Source organism: Balaenoptera physalus, assembly GCF_965194825.1.
Source record: "Balaenoptera physalus genome assembly, chromosome: 12".
In the NCBI taxonomy this organism is placed as follows: domain Eukaryota; kingdom Metazoa; phylum Chordata; class Mammalia; order Artiodactyla; family Balaenopteridae; genus Balaenoptera; species Balaenoptera physalus.
In genome coordinates, this window is record NC_138897.1 from 49,604,991 (window position 1) to 49,623,761 (window position 18,771).

At 44.0% G+C, this 18,771-nt stretch overlaps 2 protein-coding genes across 4 annotated transcripts in view; both read right to left on the minus strand.

The window, feature by feature from the left end:
• RNF138 (ring finger protein 138) overlaps positions 1–7,289 on the minus strand; it is a 39,769-nt gene extending 32,480 nt beyond the window's left edge. Inside the window, exons 1-2 of one of the 3 annotated variants that reach the window (XM_082416226.1) lie at positions 7,272–7,289; positions 6,799–6,983 (exon numbers count right to left, since the gene is read on the minus strand). In XM_082416226.1, the coding sequence (XP_082272352.1) occupies positions 6,799–6,908 (110 nt within the window). In that variant the 5' untranslated portion in view covers positions 6,909–6,983; positions 7,272–7,289. Of the gene's footprint in view, positions 1–5,476; positions 5,520–6,798; positions 7,021–7,271 lie in introns of those variants that run through there. The other 2 variants (XM_082416227.1, XM_082416228.1) reach the window with 2 other exon arrangements.
• A 6,209-nt stretch (positions 7,290–13,498) lies between these two features.
• The window catches only part of RNF125 (ring finger protein 125), a 58,786-nt gene continuing 53,513 nt past the window's right edge, over positions 13,499–18,771 (minus strand). Inside the window, exon 6 of the mRNA XM_082416231.1 lies at positions 13,499–18,770. Within this exon, the coding sequence (XP_082272357.1) occupies positions 18,699–18,770 (72 nt within the window). The 3' untranslated portion in view covers positions 13,499–18,698. The remainder of the gene's footprint in view (position 18,771) is intronic.

Below are 18,771 nucleotides of genomic sequence, written 5' to 3' on the forward strand. Positions count from 1 at the left end.
CACATCACAAATCTCAGCAACAATTTCACTTCCTCAAGAAAGGTCTTTGAGTACGTACCTATCCACCCACCAACCCACCTAGATCTGGTCCCCTTCTTATACTCTCTCTTTAAACCTATGAGTTTGTAACTGCACATTTATCTGAGTGTTTATTTGAATTAAAATGCGTCTCACCAATGCCAGTTCTGAAGGCAGGGATCATATCTAACCATATACCACTGTAGGTATAACACAGAGCTGGGCACCTAGTACGCATTCATTAATATTTGTTAAAGCAATGAATGCTAATTTACCTTAATCTAATCCAGAAATTTACTTAACCCAAGATATAATCCACAGTCCTCAAATCAAAACCGTAAGCACCTTCCATGTACAAAACACTTCAACAGAGCTATAATCATCCTGTGTGACACAGCTGACAAATTCCCTTGTATTTACCCTCTGACCCAGCAATTCCACTTGTGAAAATTTATCTTACAGGAAAAACTCTCACATGTGAAATGGTATTCATACAAGTTTAATCAATGTGCCATTATTTGTAACAGCAAAAGATTGGAAACAACCTAAGTGTCCATAGATAAGACATTAGATAAATAAATAAATAAATTTAATAATTTAAAAAAATAATCAAACAATGGAACATTAGAACACTAAATATGTTCCATGGGGTCAGGAATTTTTGTCTGGTTTGTTGAACCCCAGAATCTACATTAGTATTGTTGGCACATAATGGACACTCAGTGTTGGCTTACTGAATGAATGAAAACTCTACAACCTCCCCCCACCAAAAAAAAGAATAAGAAGGCCCTTTATGTACTGATATAGAATGACCTCCAATACAGAGTAACATGAAAATAGCAAGGTACAAAAGAATGCACACAGTATGCTATTCTCTGGAAGAACAGATAAGGTAACAGTGATTGTGAGAGACAATCATATTATTTCCTTTTGTACCTTTAAAGCTGTGAATTACAATATTCTCCATTCACAATAATATCTTCAATATTAAATATCTGGACCAAAAAACTTGAAACAGCCTCCTTTCTGTTTACAATAATACTCTAGCTTTTTGTGTTAGATGTTGTAGTTATTAAACTAAACATAATTTTATATTTTTATGGGTTTTGAAAACTATAAAACACACATACAAGATTATTATCATTCACAAACATTATCTCATTTGGCCCCCTTGCAACAACCCTGTGAAACAGGTTGTTTCTACCCGTTTTATGGAGAAGAAAACAGGCTGAAAGGAGTTAAATGTCTTGACCAAGTGATACAGCTAGTAAGCTGTGGTCTCCCAACACAAACCCATTCATACACTTATTCAATACCAAATACATACAGTAGACTCAGGTAAGTACAAGTAGACCTGGGTTGCTGCCTTTTAAGAGCTTACAGTCTAGGGGCTTCCCTGGTGGTCCAGTGGTTAGGAGTCTGCCTTCAATGCAGGGGACGTGGGTTCGATCCCTGATCGGGGAACTAAGATCCCACATGCCGCAGGGCAACTAAGCCTGTGCGCCACAACTACTAAGCCCGCGCCACAACTAGAGAGAAGCCCACGTGCCGCAATGAAGAGCCCGCGCACTGCAACGAAAGATCCCATGTGCCGCAGCTAAGACCTGATGCAGCCAAAAATAAATAGATAAATATTTTTTAAAATTGTTAAAAAGAGCTTCCAGTCTAACTGGTGAGAATGGCATCAGTCAAATCATCTGATCCCAAAAAGATTATGATTATGAACTGTGATAAGAAGTACAAAGAGGGATTTCCCTGGTGGCGCAGAGGTTAAGAATTCGCCTGCCAAAGTAGGGGACATGGGTTCGAGCCCTGGTTCGGGAAGATCTCACATGCCTCGGAGCAACTAAGCCCACGCGCCACAACTACTGAGCCTGCACTCTAGAGCCCACGAGCCACAACTACTGAGCCTGTGTGCCACGACTACTGAAGCCTGCAAGCCTAGAGTCTGTGCTCTGCAACAAGAAAAGCCACCGCAATGAGAAGCCCGAGCACCTCAACGAAGAGTAGCCCCCGCTCGCCACAGCTAGAGAAAGACCACGTGCAGCAACGAAGACCCAACACAGCCAAAAATAAATAAATAAATTTATTTAAAAAAAAAAAAAGATGGCCTAGAGCAGCAATTATTGTATCAGCAAGAAACCATATAAGCCTCGCTTTCAGATTTATAACAAGTACATAGGAAAGAAGATATTTTGAAAATATGTATTTAGAGCACGACTGCCCAAACAGGATGCCAATAAAGTTGTTCAAATTGTAAGAAATATTAAGTGAAAATTCAGGGACTGGATAATCCAAAGCAGGTCAATAAAGAATCATACAAATCTGCTTAATGAGAAGTGGAGGCCGATTTATTTTAGCTCATTTTAAAAGATGCTTCCTGGGACTTCCCTGGTGGTCCAGTGGTTAAGACCCTGCGCTCCCAATGCAGGGAGCACGGGTTCCATCCCTGGTTGGGGAACTAAGATCCCACACGCTACCTGGCGTGGCCAAAAAATAAAATAAAAATAAAAGATACTCCCTTACATACAGGCCCCAAAGCAAACAGATTAGATTTCCATTTTTAAGAATCTGGCAAGGCATCAACTTGTCATTATATGTAATTTTCATTGTGATAGAGCTTACTTCTAATTGTACAGAGTTATTTCTTGAACCATTCAAAATAGAAAAGGGAGGTTTGGTTCAAAGAGTCTTTCAAGATTACAAAGGGAAAAAAAAACAAGAGATAAATACCTTACCACTATGCCAGTCTGTACCTTCTGAAACATACCTGCTCAACTTTTAATATCCTTTTTTTTTTTTTTTTAAATTAATTTACTTCTTTTGGCTGTGTTGGGTCTTCGTTTCTGTGCGAGGGCTTTCTCTAGTTGCGGCAAGCGGGGGCCACTCTTCATCGCGGTGCGCGGGCCTCTCACTATCGCGGCCTCTCCTGTTGTGGCCTCTTCTGTTGCGGAGCACAGGCTCCAGACGCGCAGGCTCAGTAGTTGTGGCTCACGGGCCCAGTTGCTCCGCGGCATGCGGGATCCTCCCAGACCAGGGCTCGAACCCGTGTCCCCTGCATTGGCAGGCAGATTCTCAACCACTGCGCCACCAGGGAAGCCCTCAACTTTAATATTCTTAATTCATCTTTACATGTTTTTCAAAACACCTGACAACTCTAAGGCATCTGACACTGCTGACTACCTTTCCTTAAAATTCTTCTCGGTTTCCTGTCACACTCTATCCTGGTTTCCTTCCTATTCTTTTTAATTTATTTATTTTTTGGCTGTGTTGGGTCTTCGTTTCTGTGCGAGGGCTTTCTCTAGTTGTGACGAGCGGGGGCCACTCTTCATCATGGTGCGCGGGCCTCTCACTGCTGCGGCCTCTCTTGTTGCGGAGCACAGGCTCCAGATGCGCAGGCTCAGTAGTTGTGGCTCACGGGCCCAGTTGTTCCGCGGCATGTGGGATCCTCCCAGACCAGGGCTTGAACCCGTGTCCCCTGCATTGGCAGGCAGACTCCCAACCACTGCGCCACCAGGGAAGCCCCTCTTCCTATTCTTGTCCATTCCTTCTCAGGCTGTTCTTTTCTCCACTCCACATTTAAATATATATTCTCCAGCACTTTGTTCTATCTAGATCTCTGTTATCTTTCAATTTATACACCTCCTCCAGGGGCTACATCCATACTCACAGCTTTAGTTCCAGGTATTCCAGACCTACATATATACACTTAACTATTGGACATACAATCATCAAATCTTACACAATCTCCTTAAAATGTCAGGAATCTCTTCTCTCCATTCCCTCTATCATTACCTTGGTTCAGGTTCTAATCATTTCTCTCTGACAGAGCAATGAATGACCTCTTCACTAGTCTCACCAGTACCAAGCTAGACAAGGCTAGTAATTAGCAAGCATTCTAAAATTTAAATGTGACCATGCTGCTCTCCTGCCAAAATTATTCAGTAGGTCTCCATGGCTTTCAGGAAGAAGTTCAAATTGGCTTACACAGTAAATTCCTGCCAACGTCGCTAAGCTCCATCTCTACCACACTCATCTTTTGGCTAAACTTTGTAATCTGGATACAGTCATCCGCTGTAACCCCTCCTCACCTCTGCATTTGCTGTAAACCTAATCAGAGTATTCCCCAACAATCCCTGAATACCAATTCTGACCTAAAGTATAACTTCATCCAGAAAATCTCTCCTATACTCACAGGCTAATTTAGATACCTGCTCTCAAGGCTCACATAAATTTTCCTCCTCAATTCCTTCCACACCAATCACATTCATGTATAGGTCTTCTCCCATTAGACTATTAACATTCTCCAGAGAAAGAGCACTTTGTTTTGTTTTGGCCTCACGACATGTGCGACCTTAGTTCCCCAACCAGGGATCGAACCAGTGCCCCCTGCAGTAGGGGCACGGAGTCCTAACCACTGGACCGCCAGGGAAGTCCCAGTGAAAGAGCACTTTGTATTCCCTGTACCTGACACACAGAAGGCATCTAACAATTGCTCTTTGAAGGAATGAATGAGGATTAAATGGGAATTTTTATTTTGGTAAAGTTATTCTAGTGATAATGAACTTGCTCCTTTTACTAGAATGGGTAAATCCTTCACTGCAGTTGAAATGGCACAGGGGCTGAAAGCTCTTATCACCTCATCTCTCACTACTCATGAACAAAAAATTAATTTTGTAGCTAAATATAAATTTGTTTAAAGGCACAGGTTTGTCCTCTGTGAAAAGGGAAAAGCAAATGACATTCTAAACTAGGTTATTTAAAACAGAATTCTATTTCCCCACCAAACTCCTCCCAATCAATACCCTGTTCCACCATTACCACCCTTTCCAAAGAAAACTTTTTCTCCCTCTACCTTAATTTACTGTTTAGCCAGAACGTTAGAACAATTGTGTGTGCGTTTGAGAGGGAACAATGCTGGTAAAGGAGGGGATGGAGAAGGGTGAGTAGTAAGTGTCCAGTTCTCTTCACAAAACCTACTCCATATTTTCTTTCCACATCCCAGCCCAGGGAGGTGATTTAAGAAAAGCCCTCAACAATCATCTTCACTCTCTTTTCCATAGCCTTGAGGTCAAGCCAAAACTACAGTTTGATTTAATAAAATGTCTCACAAGGGAAATGAACTGGAGCAAACTGCATGGAATTTTGAGGGGAACTAGAGATTACAATGAGTATGAGGTCAATCACCCAACAGGTAATTGAAATTATTCTGTCCAGAAAAGACCTACTTCCTCACTGCTCCCTCCTTCCCTCCCTTTCTTCCACCCACTGCCAGCCCAAGCACAGAAAAGGCATCAAGTTATAATAAACACTAACAGATTAAAGACTAGAAAGTATACATTGTGCCCTAAACATCTCAAGATATATTTCTAACAATCTGCATTTGCTGCACCAAATGATAAAGGAATAACAGATTGTCATTCATCTCCCATGAGCGGCAAAAATATAACTGGCGTACCTTCTATGGTGAAAAGTCACATACTCTTCCGCTCACACAACCACTAGGAATAAGGTAGACAACAGTTCAGGTAAGACTGGGGATCGGAGTGAGAAGAGTGGGTCTCAAGAAACAACTGTAAGGAAGTCTGTGATTAAGAACCCCAAATTCAACTACCCATTCTTTACAAAATTATAGAACCGCCCCCCCCCCAAAAAAAAAAAGGTCGAAGGAGAAATTGATTTAGAAACTTGTTCGACTCTTTTCAGCTATTTGTAAGCACACAGAACTTTCAATCCTGGGTGTACTTTTTCAAATAGAGATTTCCAAGCCTCACCTGCCAGAAATTCTCTGTAAGTCTGTAATGGAGCCTGGGAATTGGTATGTTTACTTAAAAAGCTCCCCAGCGACTCTGATTAGCAGCCAGGTGTGTCAGAAATGCTACACACCTTTACAAGAAGGGCTCCTTCTAGCCCTTACGGCCACCCTACGAGTCTGTATTAATTATCGAAGTTCTTCCTAACAGCACCACGCCACCTCACCGAATCCCTCTGTGTCCTCCATTACCCCCAGGATTACTGCCTTAATTTCAGTTCACTCCTCATAACAGCGGTCTATCTTTCTCATCTCCACCCTTGCAGTAATCAAGTAATAAGCAGAAGGGTAAAACAAAGAGAAACTATCACTTCAATACCCGGAAATCCTGTCAGTTCTAACATATGAGGGAAGCAAACACATTCTAGGTCATTCCAACCTGCACTGAATTTTGAACGCATCGAAACACTTTCAAGGGTGGTCTGTGAAGCGGGTCTGAAAGGTTAAGTTAGATGAGAGCTCCTCGATCTGGAAAGGATGGGCCAAGGTCCTGAAAGGAAAAGGGAGACTTGAAAGCGGGGCGGGGTCGCGGAGCCGGGCGAGCGGGCCGTGCGGGCACCTCCGGCCGGTTCTGACACTCGACACCCCAGCCTTCACTCAGGTTGCTAGGAAACAAAAAGGCTCCACGTTCCCTGCAATTCCTCCCGGGCCTGCAGGAGAAGACAGGGGCCTCGGGGCCCGAGAATGCCACGGGGACGGGCCTGGGCACTGCCCCGGGGGCGCGGCAACGAGGCAGCTCCGGGGCCGGAGAGCTCCGGCTGAGGGGCCAGGCGCAGGGAGCGGGCCGGGAGTTCGGGGGGAGGGCGGCCTGGCCTCCGACCGGCCGCGAACGGGCCCTCGGCGCCGAGCGGCGCCCGGGGAGGCCGTGGCGGGCTCGGCTCCCGCCAGGCCGCAGCCCAGGGTCCGGGGCGGGGTGCGGGGCCTAAACGACCACCCGGCTCCGCGCGGGGGAGGGGGCGTCTACTCACACGTGCTGACAAGCCGCGGTCCGTACGGGCGTTTTGAGCACCTCCTGACAAACGGGGCAGTAGAAATCATCTTCGGTGTAGGACGTGGCCGCGGAGAGCTCCTCGGCCATGGCGGGAGATGGGGGAATCGAGGTTATGGCGGCGGCAGCGGCCCAGGTGGCGGCGTCGGCCCGGGGCCCGACTCCCTGCGTGAACCAGGAGGGGGCGGGGAATCGCGTCAGGAAGCGGCTCGCGCCAGGAAGGGGGCGGGGCCCGGCCGTGCCCGGCGGGACGGGGCGGGGCGGGACAGAAGGCCGAGAAGCTACGGCCGCACGCGCCGGGCGAGGGTAGATCCCCGGGCTGCTGCTCTTGCCGGGGCAGGAGGGAGAGGCGGCGCTGGGAGGGAGGCGGCGGCCGAAAGCCCGGCGATTGGCCTCACTGACGTTTCCACGAGCGCCCGCGAAGGGCGACCCCGCCCGAGGCCACTCCCTTACCTGGCTGCGCGAGGCAGCTGCGACTCGGCCGTCTTCTGCGCCTCCGGCGTCCTTTTCCGCGGCCTTTCGGCTCCTTTCCCCCCCTTTCCCCCACCCCCTCCCCGAGCCCCCCACCCGCGCAGCCGGCTTTCGGCCGCAACCTACACTTTTGCGCTGCTCCCCGCCCCGCCCTTACACTCCGCTTGCGTAGACACTCACTTAGGTGAGCCAGCTTCCCGGGCTAGCGTTGGTCTCCATAGCAAACGGTGTGTGGCGTATGCAGCAGCTTGTGACGTCAACAGCTGGGTGCTCACTGTACCCCCCAGCTTCCCTACAGCAGGGGTCCCCTTTCGAGTCACTCCTATCAAATATATTGGGGTTTTAAGGAATTTTTGCTCAAAAAATAGCATTACCTGATATTAAATATTTGGTCCTTACTGTTGCCCTTGTCAGAATGTTTGGTTCATGTCAGGGTGTGTTACTTAATAATCCGTTATGGGATTTTAATCCTTCGGAGAGGAAAAATTAAAGATAAGCCCCCTTGAGAGGGTTTCACCTTTAGACCTTAACACAGTGTGAGTGACGAGTTACAGTCGCAGATGCGGTTTTCCACCAACACCTTTGTTTTGTTGATAGCTTTGAAGAAAAATGAGGTGGAAGCGTGAACCTAGGCATTTCACTGTTATTCAATAATTTAAATGTTTTTTTGTTTGTTTGTTTTGTTTTGTTTTTGGCCATGGTGCATGTGGGAATCTTAGTTCCGGACCCGGGATTGAACCTGTGCCCCCTGCAGTGGAAGTGCGGAGTCTTAACCACTGGACTGCCAGGGAAGTCCCAAATGTTTCTTTTCTTTTTTTTTTTTTAAAATGGGCCCTTAATTCCAAGATATAGCCACACAATTGATAGATCTATAAGGTGAGGTCACAACCACATGAATGGAGCTAAAGAAATCTAGAACATCATAAAGCATCCTCAGTTTGCTTCAGAAAAGAAAAAGGTTTCATTACCATGCTTTGTTAAAGCTTTCCACTATGAACAAAATGAATCATAAATAGAAGCCATTGAAAGGCCTAGTTAATTCAATTCTGTCATTTATTGTCTATGGTGTCCTTGGCACTGTGTTAGATGTTATGCAGGTGTCATGAGCTTTGCTCTCAATTCATTTACACTCTTGGATAGCTATCAAAATGAAAGGACAAAAAATGGTATTTGCCAAAGTATTAAATTTTTCATTAACTGACTATAATGAGTATAGGAAGAAGAACGATTGGATTTGTATGGACTTAGAGAAAACCTCATGGAGGAAATGGGTCTTAATGTTCATCTTTAAATGACAATTCCTAGAGTAATACTCACTGAATTATTGGTCCAATGAACAGCGAATTCCCTCCACCACCAACCTACATTTTGTATTTTTTTTCTCCCTTTCCTCCATAACAAAGCGGAGCAAGAAGGCTAATTTTAGCTTCAGATTTCTTGGGAGGAAGAAGAGTGCTTGATGGGGGTGGGGTACTTAATAGCAGTAGTCCAGGTGCTTTTCAAATTCTCTTATAAAATGGTTCTTGGATCCCAAATTTCACATTTTCAGTAATATATTCCCAATCATATTTTACTTATTTTGACCACTTTAGGAAGTGGTATTTTCTGCTTACTAGAATGTTTCCCTTTACTCATTAAGAATCCTTAACCAGAACATTAATTTTGTGACTTATAATTTTACTTGCTGCATTCTTTCTCTGTCACGGCAGCCTTACTCATGCCCTAATCCAAACATGTTTGTATTACTTCTCATATACTCTGAGACTCAAATAAGCAATTGACATACATGTAAGCATATAGTTGGCCATATGTGGAAATACATCAAAAATGTGGGTATAAGGAAAATGTAGTTACCCACTGAGAGTTAAGCTTAGAAAAATAAACCATAAATGCCAAAAGACACAATCTTCTGTCTTGGCAGCATTTCATACAAAAAACTACTTGATATTTTTATGGCAGCATCACAGATTTATTCCAAATACGTTCAGCTGTGTAAATAAAACGTCCTCAGTTTTGGGGCATAGGGGGAAAACCCTAAATGTTAGACCAGCTTTGTAAACTTAGTCAGTTGAAATAATTTAAACATTTCCTTTAAGTTTAGGTTAAAACACTCAATCTGTTAATAGTCCATCTCTCTCAGTCGGCTCCCCTCAAAATGGCATCTGGAATAAGAGGAAGGACAAAGGGCAGCTGACATGAATTTGAGACACTACTGGGGAATCTTGGTCCTGCAGGTCTCCTTTGAATTCTCACTGGACTTTTCTGCGGAGAGGATGATTTTGGCTGCTCTCTAAAATGCAATGAGTCCTGGGCATTCTACTGCTGGTACCTGCTGGTGAGGGCTACTCTGACCTGTCTTGCCTGGGTCAAGGCCTTGTCCCCAGTGCTCATCTCTCCTCTCAACCTAACACACCTTTCTTCAACTCTCTGTTCCAACCATAATCCTGTTGATGAAAATCAGTCGATCTAAGAAAGAAATGGAAAATTTTATTCGAGCCAAATTTGACGATTATGACCTGGGAAGAGTATCTCAGAAAGCTCTGAGAACTGTTCTGCCTATTAGAAGTCAAGGCACAGTTTTATAAGTTTTTTGAGACAGAGGACAGTACATTAAATGACATATTACTGACAGTTTACATAATCCAGATCTAAGTGTCGTCATCATGGTGGGTCACGTGACCCCCTTACAAGCTCAAGGAGGAACGTTATCTTTTAAGGAGTGGTCTTGTTGATGCTAAGGAGAACGTTACTCTTTATGGTTCAACAGGTATTCCTGCTGGTGGGGGAGGTTTGGTCGATGCATAATGCACACAGATGATGCACAGTGGTGGGAGAGAGGAAGCCAAAGGGCAGAGAAGAATTTTTTATGTTTACATTTTTGTCTTGCCAGAAAATATGAATTTTATTTCACAGTCCCTTGGACTGGAAAGAATGGACCTTTCCTCTTGCTGTTTATGGCTGATGGGGCTGCTTGGGTGCTCCCATATGTAAAACTCTTCAGTCAGGTCTACTAAGCCAGGTAATTAACCTACTAAAGGGGGAGATAAGTGAATTTAGAAAATTAATTACTTTCTTGACAAAGCCTGGCTTTGTCTTGTTACAAAACCTTCAAAGTTGTGCTGGTAAAAGTGACTGCCTTTGAAGAAGTGAACGGGGAAGCTGGGAGATGGAATAGAAGAGAGGCTCATCTTTCACTGTCTACCCTTCTGTATCTTTTTAAACTAGTACCATGTGCGGTGCTGACCTTCAGCTGCTTGGCAGCCGTGCAGCTCTACTAGTCCTTTTCAGCCTGGCCCCTGATTGGTCAATAGTCTGTTCTGAATGGCCAGTGCCCATTTGGTTCCAGCTGTTAAATATTTTCTTTTTCTTTTTTTTAAATTTTATTTATTTATTTTTGGCTGTGTTGGGTCTTCATTGCTGCACGCGGGCTTTCTCTAGTTGCGGCGAGCGGGGGCTACTCTTCGTTGCGGTGCACGGGCTTCTCACTGCAGTGGCTTCTCTTGTGGAGCACGGGCTCTAGACGCGCAGGATTCAGTAGTTGTGGCACACGGACTTCAGTAGTTGTGGCTCGCAGGCTCTAGAGTGCAGGCTCAGTAGTTGTGGCTTGTGGGCTCAGTAGTTGTGGCGCACAGGCTTAGTTGCTCCGCGGCATGTGGGATCTTCCTGGACCAAGGCTCAAACCCGTGTCCCCTGCACTGGCAGGCAGATTCTTAACCACTGTGCCACCAGGGAAGTCCAAATATTTTCAATATTACTCCTGATCATGTACATAAATAACCTATTCACTGAAGGCATATAATTTAATTGTTTAAGCTTGTTTTGGAAACGTTCTTTTTTTCCAAAAAAAAAAAAGCAAAGTTCTTTACATTCCTGTTAAATTAATACTAATTTCTTCCTTTCCCCTCTTCACCCCAGCACGCGCGCGCGCGCGCGCGCACACACACACACACAGACAGATGGATGCCTCAGGCTAAGTAAGAAGGAGTTCAAGTGAATAAAAATGTGAAAGGGAAACCGCAATAGGCACCATGTTCCTATCAACAAGCATTCTTTTTTTTTGGCCGCACTGCACAGCTTGCAGGATCTTAGTTCCCCGACCAGGGATTGAACCCACACCCTCAACAGTGAAAGCACGGAGTCCCAACCACTGGACCACCAGGGAATTCCCAACGAGCATTCATAAATCCTACTTCCATCCCCCACTCTAACAAATCATGATTTTTGTTTAGGTAGCTTCTATTTTTCTCCCAGCTCTATCTTTTAGGACGTAACCCTTATTCTCAGCTCAAGGGGGAAACCCATGATTGAGATGAGCCAATCTGGATGGGTTATTTCTTCTTACACATTTAGGCCTGGGCCTGTGACTCAATTATGATCAAGGAGGTGTGACAGGAATTCTTCTGAGGGGCTTCAGCAAGTGCTTTTGTTTGCTGATCAAAAAACAAATAGGAATAAACAATTCCATGCTACTTCTGGATGTATTTCTGTCTATCTACGCTGCCTGAAACTCTGCAACCATCATGAAACCATGAAAAGAACAAGCCAGAGGATAAGCCAAAGGACTGAAGATGTCAGAGCTGAAAGATTGAAGAATGGAGGTCCTTGATGTAATTGAGCATTAATCTCAGCAACCCTGAAACCGCCCTACAGTGAAGTCCTAACCACTGGACTGCAGGGGAATTCCCTACCCTACCTCCTGTTAAACCTTTCTAATAGTTTAAGCCATTCTCAGTTGGCTCTTTTGTTATTTGTAGCTCAGAGTATCTGAGCTAGGTATTTGCTTAATGGCTACCAGATCTGTTCCTCCCGCCCTGCCGCACCATTCCTCTATTCTGCTCTGTATTGCTGGAGTTAACCCTTGCAAACTGTATCCCATTTTCCCTTACCAACTGACTTCTTGCTATATTCAGCCAGTGGGAGGCATTGAAGAGAAACTGGAAGGAAGAAGGAAGGAAGAAGTCAAGGTATTTCTCCCTCTGTGATATTGTGATTTATAATAAGAAATACATATTTGGTCTTTGTCCCTGTTTTGGGCACAGAGCTCTCCTAAAAACCTTTTGAATTTCCTAATTGATAAGAACAGTAAAGGTATCTTTTTTTATGTTACTAAGGTGACTTTGGGAAAGCCCCAGAGGTTGGAGGCTGGTCTCCAGAGGAACCAACCAAGTGCTTAAAGGGTTGGAACTTTTAGTACCACACCCAGACCTCCAGGGAGGGAGGGGCTGGAGTTTGAGTTCCCTCACCAATGGTTAATGATTTACTCAATGATGCCTCTGTAATGAAGCCTACGTAACAACCCCAAAGGACAGGGTTTAGAGAGCTTCTGACTTGGTGAACACAGGGAAACTGAGGAAAGTGGCCTGGTTAGAGAGCATGGAAGCTCCGCATCCTTTCCCCCATCCTTTGCCCTACACATCGCTTCATCTGGTTGTTCCTGAGTTGTATATATCCTTTTATAATAAACCAGTAATCTAGTGAGTAAACTGCTTTCCTGAGTTCTGTAAGCCACTCTAGCAAATTAATCAAACCCAAGTAAGGAGTAGTGGGAACCTCTGATTTATAGCTAATGGGTCAGAAGCACAGGTGACAACCTGGACTTTTGATTTGGTGTCTGAAGTGGGCAGGGGGATGGGCAGTCTTGTAGGACTGAGCCCTTAACCTGTGGGATCTGGCACTATATTCAGGTAGGTATCAGAATTGAGTTGAATTGTAGGACTCTCAGCTGATATCTGAGAATTGTTTAGCATATGGGAAACACCCCCCTACACACACGCATTGCAATTGGGTGACAGAATTTTACCCTCTCTTTGCTTCTGGCAGTGGCCTCATTTCTTCCATGTTTCTGAAACTGTGGACCTCGGATTGGGACTTGAACCCACCATCTTTTAATTGAGATCACACACGTGGTCTCAGGACTTAATGAGGCTCAGTTTCTTTTTTGTTTTAAATTAATTAATTTATTATTTATTTATTTATTTATTTAGGCTGCTCTGGGTCTTAGTTGCAGCATGCGGGGTCTTCGCTGCAGCATGGGGACTTCTTAGTTGCGGCATGCAAGCTTCTTAGTTGCAGCATGCATGCGGGATCTAGTTCCCCGACCAGGGATGAATCTGGACCCCCTGCACTGGGAGTGAGGAGTCTTAACCACTCGACCGCTAGGGAGTCCGAAGCTCATGTTCTTGATGTCTTATCACAGAATTCAGTGAGAAACGAAGTGATAGGTAAGAAGTGGATTTATTTAGAGAGAAACACGCTCCACAGACAGAGGGTAGGCCATCTCAGAAGGCGAGAGGCACAGAAATATGGCATGGTTAGTTTTTATGGGCTGGATAATTTCATAGGCTAATGAGGGGGAGGATTATTCCAACTATTTTGGGGAAGGGGTGGAGATTTCCAGGAATTGGGCCACCTCCCACGTTTTGATCTTTGATGGTTGGCCTCGGAACTGTCAAGGTGCTGGTGTGTGTGTCACTTAGCTTATGCTAATGTATTACAATGAGCGTATAATGAGGCTCAAAGTCCAATGGAAGTCAAATCTTCTGCCATCTTGGATCTAGTTAGTTCTAACCGGTTTTTGTCATGTCCTATGGCTATATCATTCTTTTAAAGGTTGTGCCCTGCCTCCTTCCCTCCTGTTTCAGTTCCAGCTTCTGGGAGACCACCCTTCCCTCTATGGTCCCAGTTCCTGCTGGACAGTCCCTGCCTTTTCTCAGTGGCTTCTGTGTTTGCCTTGCTATCACACTTGGTCTTTCAGCAATTTTGACATCTTTGTAATTAATTTTCCGTATTAAACATTTTCTTTTGAACTACTTATTGAGAGCTTTCTTTCCTGATTGGACCCTGACCCATTTTCCTAACTGAATCAACACTTTAGAAGGACAAGGGGAAGGTAAAGGAGAAAAAAACACTGCAAAAGTGGTTCTGCTTCCCAGAAGAGAAGGAACTGAGTTACTTTCCATTGCAAGTTTAAATTCCCTCCTCACATCTCTGCAAATTAGCACAAATGGAAAGTCAAAAGTGAGATCTAATTAAACATAGAAAATAAAGGAATTCACCTTTTTAGTCTACCCCGGTTTGGGACAGTTAAATTTCAACTCTTTCATAAATGTCATTATAAATATGCATTTTCATGCTATTTACCTTACATTTAATTCCATATCAGCAGCATTTTTATGTACTATTATACAGCTGTCGTTTTAAATAATATTCCTATTAGTAACCCCATTGGGCCTATGTATCCTGTGAAGTAAAACCTCCATGTTACAAATCGATGAGCATAGAGGTGTATATCGTCCCAACTTGAGACTGTCAGTTTCAAGAATATGGAATTGAGATTCCTATATTCTAGTCAGTCTCCATTAAGTGCATTAATGTTGCCCGAAAACTGGGTTCGCCTCTTGGTGGGTATCTAGCCAATAGACACAACCAAGCCAAAGGTTGGGAGAAGGAAGGACTTATTACTTGCAACAAGTAAGGAGAACACCAGGGATCTCTCCTAAAGCACTGTCTACCTGAACAGCAAAATTGGACAAGTTTTAAGCTAAGGGTACATGCATATTCGTGAAGGGGCTTGAGCAGAGGAGAATTCAGCATAGAATTGGGGCAAAGGTTGACAGAGTCCACAATTTAGTTGATTGAAGTCAGGAGGGTCAACATCACATTTCTTCCATCCTGCACCTGGTCAGGGCAGGGCGGGGGCAGGCTGGGTGCTTAGTTCCTGCAGCACTGAAAGATATATTATTATGTATATCCCTTGAGGAGGAACTAAGACTCTGCTTTATCACTGCGCTTTTCTCTCTTCCTGAATTCCTTTGTTCCCTTATGATCATTAGTACTGAGACCTGTTCAAGGGCAAGCATTGTGGCCAGGCTCAGATCACAAAATGTCTGAGACCAAAATGGCTTCTCTTATGTCAACAAAGCCGTTCCTGGTTCTCTTTCTCCGGGGACCCCCTCATTTATCTGCTTACGTTAACTTGGAAGGTATGTTAACAGGAGCTGTGGGGCAGCTACCTCCTTCCTTCCCCAAGCAGAGAAAGCCAATCTGCAGAGAGCAAACCAGCAGAGAAAAAGATATTCTGAATGCAGCTAAAGTTGTTTCGCTGGATAAACTATGCTGTCCTCAGAGGCAGAGCTATAGATTAGACCAGAAATGGCAAGAGATTTCAACAAATCAACTCACATTCCAAATTTTCTTTGATGATGTTTGAGAGAAAGTTATAGAAGAAAAAGATCCCTCTCCCCATCCTTTGTCCTACCCACCTTCTCCCTTCCTCCTCCTCCCTTTTTCTTTTTCTTTTTTTTCTTTCATTTACTTCAAACATTTATTGACATCTTCTGGGCATTGTTCGGTCCTGGGCTTACAGCCAGGACAAAGGCAACTATTACAAGATTAGTTCCAGTATAACAGTGGAGGCAAAAGCTTGACACCAATTTTTAAAAGCAAACAAAGCCTAATTTTTAGGGAAATAGAAGAACAGTCCAGAACATAAACACTCTTCTTTCTATTCTTAAAGTTAATTATTCCAGCCATTTCCCCCTCAATACATATGCATTTGTACTTCCTCAAAAGGAGACAATCCAAAGCCCCTTCCAGCTGTGCTTCTAGAGGCAATGTCACAAGACTACTATTTTTCCAGTGCAATATCTCTTACTTCTTCCTTTAGTTGAGTCTTAATCTAGTCCAGTTTTGTTTGTTTGCTTTTGTTTGTTTGTTTTGGCCGTGCCCCATGGCTTGTGGGATTTTAGTTCCTCCACCAGGGATTGAACTCGTGCCCTTGGCAGTGAAAGCGCGGAGTCCCAACCACTGGATGGCCACGGAATTCCCCCGGTCCAGTTTTAATATCTCATCATCCTGCAGTGTTTTTTTTTTTAATCAATATTTTGCCACATTTGCTTTCTCACTCTCTGCATATGGTAATGATTTTTAAAAAATATTTAGTTATTTATTTATTTAGGTTGTGCCAGGTCTTAGTTGCGGCATGTGAACTCTTAGTTGAGGCACGCACGTGGTATCTAGTTCCCCAACCAGGGATCGAACCTGGGTCCCCTGCATTGGGAGTTTGGAGTCTTACCCACTGGATCACCAGGGAAGTCCCATCCTGCAGCCTTAGGCTAAATCATAAATGTAATCCCTATCAACCACCTCTCATGTGCCACAATGCAAAACAAATACAACTACAATAAGAATTTCCATTTAGAACATGGAGAAAGGAGAAGGAACCATAGAGTGTGTACTGTCTGCTGTTGGACAGAGTTAATGAAGCAAAGCAGAGAACCACTGAGTCTCATGGTTGACTTGAGAGTGGTGAGAATCCCGTTGTCAATGAATCTGGCTCTCTGATATTACCTGCTGGGATCATTACTGTTGCCAGGGGAACACCTAAAAGGACGTTAGCATAGACTAGCCTGTCTAAGGAGAAGGAAGGGGTCTATCTCATTTGTAATTCATTTTTTGTTAAAGGTATTGGGGTACCAAAATGAGACTCTTCTTGAGACTCTAAGGAATTAGGACATTCTGCCCTATTGATTTTATTTTTACTTTTTATTTATTTTTAAAAATCAACTTTATTGAAGTATTATTTATGTATGATAAAATGCACCTACTTTGATCACCTAGTTTGATGAATTTTGGTAAATTCTGCCCCGTTGATTTTAATGAATCACAGGCCTGTCACAGGTTGGGTTTCTGCTGGTGCTACATTTCTGATAAAACTGTAGTCATCTGTTTATCAGTTTCATTTTAGGGGAACTTCCTCACAGCAAACACCAAAAAATGTGTCAGGTCATGGGGCTGCTAAATTGAAGAAACAAGGCTGGGAGACCCTCAGATTTTCTGTTTGTTAGCAGCAACTCTTTGGATAACACATATCCAGGGCGCTCTGTTTGACAAACTTTGTCTCAGGACAGTGTAGATGAAGAAACTGGCTGGGCTGGCAGAGAACTCTTGCTCTCTATCTTCTAGAATATCACTCTACCCCCCAGACTGAATTCCAGTCCAATATACTTTGCCATGGCATTGCCATCCTGTTTGTCAGGAGGGGAGCCAGTGTGTGGCACTGTGGTACAGCTCAGCGAGGCAGGGTACCCCAAATCCTCCATTCATTCCTCCCCAGTGGCCAGGATCTCACCCTTTCTCAGTCAACTCTGTAATCTTACGCACAGAAAGGGAAGTGAATCAGGGAACTTGAGCTCTTCACTTCGGTCCAGCAGATGATTACTTTCTTGATTTGGACCTCAGCATTCTCACTTTCCAATTCTTCTTTTTCTCTACCTGCATCCAGGAAAATCTCAAGGAGAGCATGCAAATTTCTTGTTGTACTTCATTGAAGGTACTCAGGAAAATTTAACAGTATCTGATTTTCAGTCTGGGTCCAATCAGGAAAGAGATTTGAACTGACAATTATTTGAACAGAGAAAGTTTAATATGAAGTTTTTTTTTTTTTTAAGAATTTTTAACTCTACTAGGGGATTAACGTGAGAAGTAAGGAGGGAGGGGATAAATTGGGAGATCGGGATTGACATATACACACTACTATAGGTAAAATAGAAAACTAATTAGGACCTACTGTATAGCACAGGGAACTCTACTCAGTACTCTGTAATAGTCTATATGGGAGAAGAAGCTGAAAAAGAGTGGACATATGTATATGTATAACTGATTCACTTTACTGTACACCTGAAACTAACACCACATGTCAAATCAACTATACTCCAACAAAAATTAAAGTAAAAAAAGAGAACTCTAAAGAATATAGAGTTGAGTGCTTGCTTCAGCAGCACATGTACTAAAATCAGAACAATACAGAGAAGATTAGCATGGCCCCTGTGCAAGGATGACACTCGAATTCATGATGCATTCCATATTTAAAAGAAAAATAATAATAATACAGGGTTGAGATAGAACACCCAAAGAAGGACTCTACCTCCACCTCCAGACCTTTGTCCAGACCATGCTGGAGAGGGCCCAGCTGTGGCTCACAGGATGGCAGAGAAGTCACTGTGGTGCCATGCTGTTGGAACTTGCTGGAAGTCTGTCCTCTAGTTTGCTTCAGGCAAACCCTTCCCTCCTGGTGGTCCCCAAATGCGAAATTATTTAAGCTCAGGACATTTAGTGTGAAAAACAACAACAGTGTTGTCGAACCCAAATTCCTGTGCCTGGTACACAGCGAGACCAAACAAGCAAAAACATCAGAGTTTGGAGCAGAGGAAGGTTTACTGCAGAGCCAAGCAAGGAGGCGGACAGCTCAGGCTCAAAAAGCCCAAACTCCCTTATGGTTTTTGGGGAAGACTTTTTATTGGCAAAATCTGGGGGGAGGGCTGCAGGGTGTGTGACTTTCTTCTGATTGGTTGGTGGTAAGATAACAGGGTGGTGTTCCAGGAATCCCAATTATCAGCCTTCTGGCTCCAATCATTCTGGTGTCCACATGCTTGTGCCCAGCCTGAAGTTACCATCCTCCACACTGAATGGGGGCCTTAGTTTC